General features: G+C 77.2%; 1 protein-coding gene across 1 annotated transcript in view; it reads left to right on the forward strand.

The window, feature by feature from the left end:
• Window positions 1-1369, forward strand: part of EMIHUDRAFT_468050 (hypothetical protein) — a gene marked incomplete at both ends in the record, with an annotated part of 5776 nt that overhangs the window by 3070 nt on the left and 1337 nt on the right. The window contains 4 exons of the mRNA XM_005784712.1: window positions 144-625; window positions 745-793; window positions 932-1009; window positions 1171-1351. Of these exons, the coding sequence (XP_005784769.1) occupies window positions 144-625; window positions 745-793; window positions 932-1009; window positions 1171-1351 (790 nt within the window). The remainder of the gene's footprint in view (window positions 1-143; window positions 626-744; window positions 794-931; window positions 1010-1170; window positions 1352-1369) is intronic.

Raw genomic sequence — 1369 nt, forward strand, 5'->3', positions numbered from 1 at the left:
CAAGGAGCTGGCTCGCGAGTTGAGAGAGAAGCAGCAGGCGCTCAAGCGAGACGAGCGCGAGGCCAAGGCGGACGCAGTCGTGTGCGATCCGCCGCGCACTCCTCGCTCCTCTCAACGACATGTCCACGACGCGTCCCCACTAGGCGGACGCCGTCAAGGCCGCCGCCGCGCGCCGCACCCTCGCCCGCTCCGCGTCGCCCGTGCCGCGCGAGCTGGCGAGCCTCGGCGGCGCCGCCGCCGAGGCGAAGGAGGCGGCGGGCCCAAAGGAGGCGCCCGCGCCGCCCGACTCGGACGTGAGCGACGACAGCGACAGCGACGACGACGACGACGAGCCGGCGAGCGCGGCCGCGGCCGAGGCGCGGCGAGCGGCCCTCGCCCGCCGGGCGGCGCGCGAGGAGAAGCGCAAGCGGCACCGCGCCAAGGAGGCGGCCGAGGCGGCGCTGCTGCAGGCGCTGCGTGCGCGCGACGCCGAGGCGCTGGCGGCGGCGGTCAGCGAGGCGGAGGCGAGCGGCCACGCCGGAGAGACGGCGGACGGGCGGCCATGGGCGAGCGAGGCGCTCAAGGCGGCGCGCAAGGTGGAGGTGGAGCTCTCGGTCGCGGAGGTGACGCGCGGCATCGCGGCCAAGTACACGAAGCGGCAGGCGTCGGCGCTGCACCGCCACTACGGGCAGCCGCTGGCCGCGCGGCAGCTCGACCACCCTCCTGCGAGGCGCTCATCCTCCGGCCGCCGCCCCCACGCCGTAGGCGCATGGCCCAGGCGCCGGTGCGCGAGGAGCCGCTCGGCCGCGACAGGGCGAGCACACACCCCTCCGCCCGCCCACCCCCAGCGGCGCGACTACTTTCAGCGCTGCGATCTCGCGCGCCCCTCCGCACCCCTCACACAGCCGACACTCCCCGACTCACCCCCCCCTTTGCGCGCGCGCGCCGTCAGTCGGGGCGCACCTACTACTTCTTCGTCTCGGACCCGCACCGCCTCTGGGTCCACGTGCCGCGAGAAGAGTCGCCGCAGGCTAGCGGCGGCGCCACCTTGCGCCACCTTGCGCCAACCCCGCCATTCTCCGCTTGCGCCACCGCGCCGCCTGCGCCGCCCGCGCCGCCCGCCGCGCCACCCGCCGCCCGCCGCCCCGCCACCAAGTGGCCGCGACGCTCTCGCTCCTCGCCGCTCCCCAGGGGTGGACGTGGGCCTTTTACGACACCGCCGCGCACGTCGAGGCGGTGCTGGACTCGCTCGATGGCCGCGGCGCCGTGTGCGGCGGCGGCGAGGGCAGTGGCGGTGGGGACGGCGGCGGCGGCGAGGGCGCTGGCAGCGGCGAGGGCGGCGAGGGCGAGGGCGCTGTAGCGACGGACAAGGGTGCGCTGGCCGAGGCGG

Source organism: Emiliania huxleyi, assembly GCF_000372725.1.
Source record: "Emiliania huxleyi CCMP1516 chromosome Unknown EMIHUscaffold_169, whole genome shotgun sequence".
NCBI classification, from domain to species: Eukaryota; Haptophyta; order Isochrysidales; family Noelaerhabdaceae; genus Emiliania; species Emiliania huxleyi.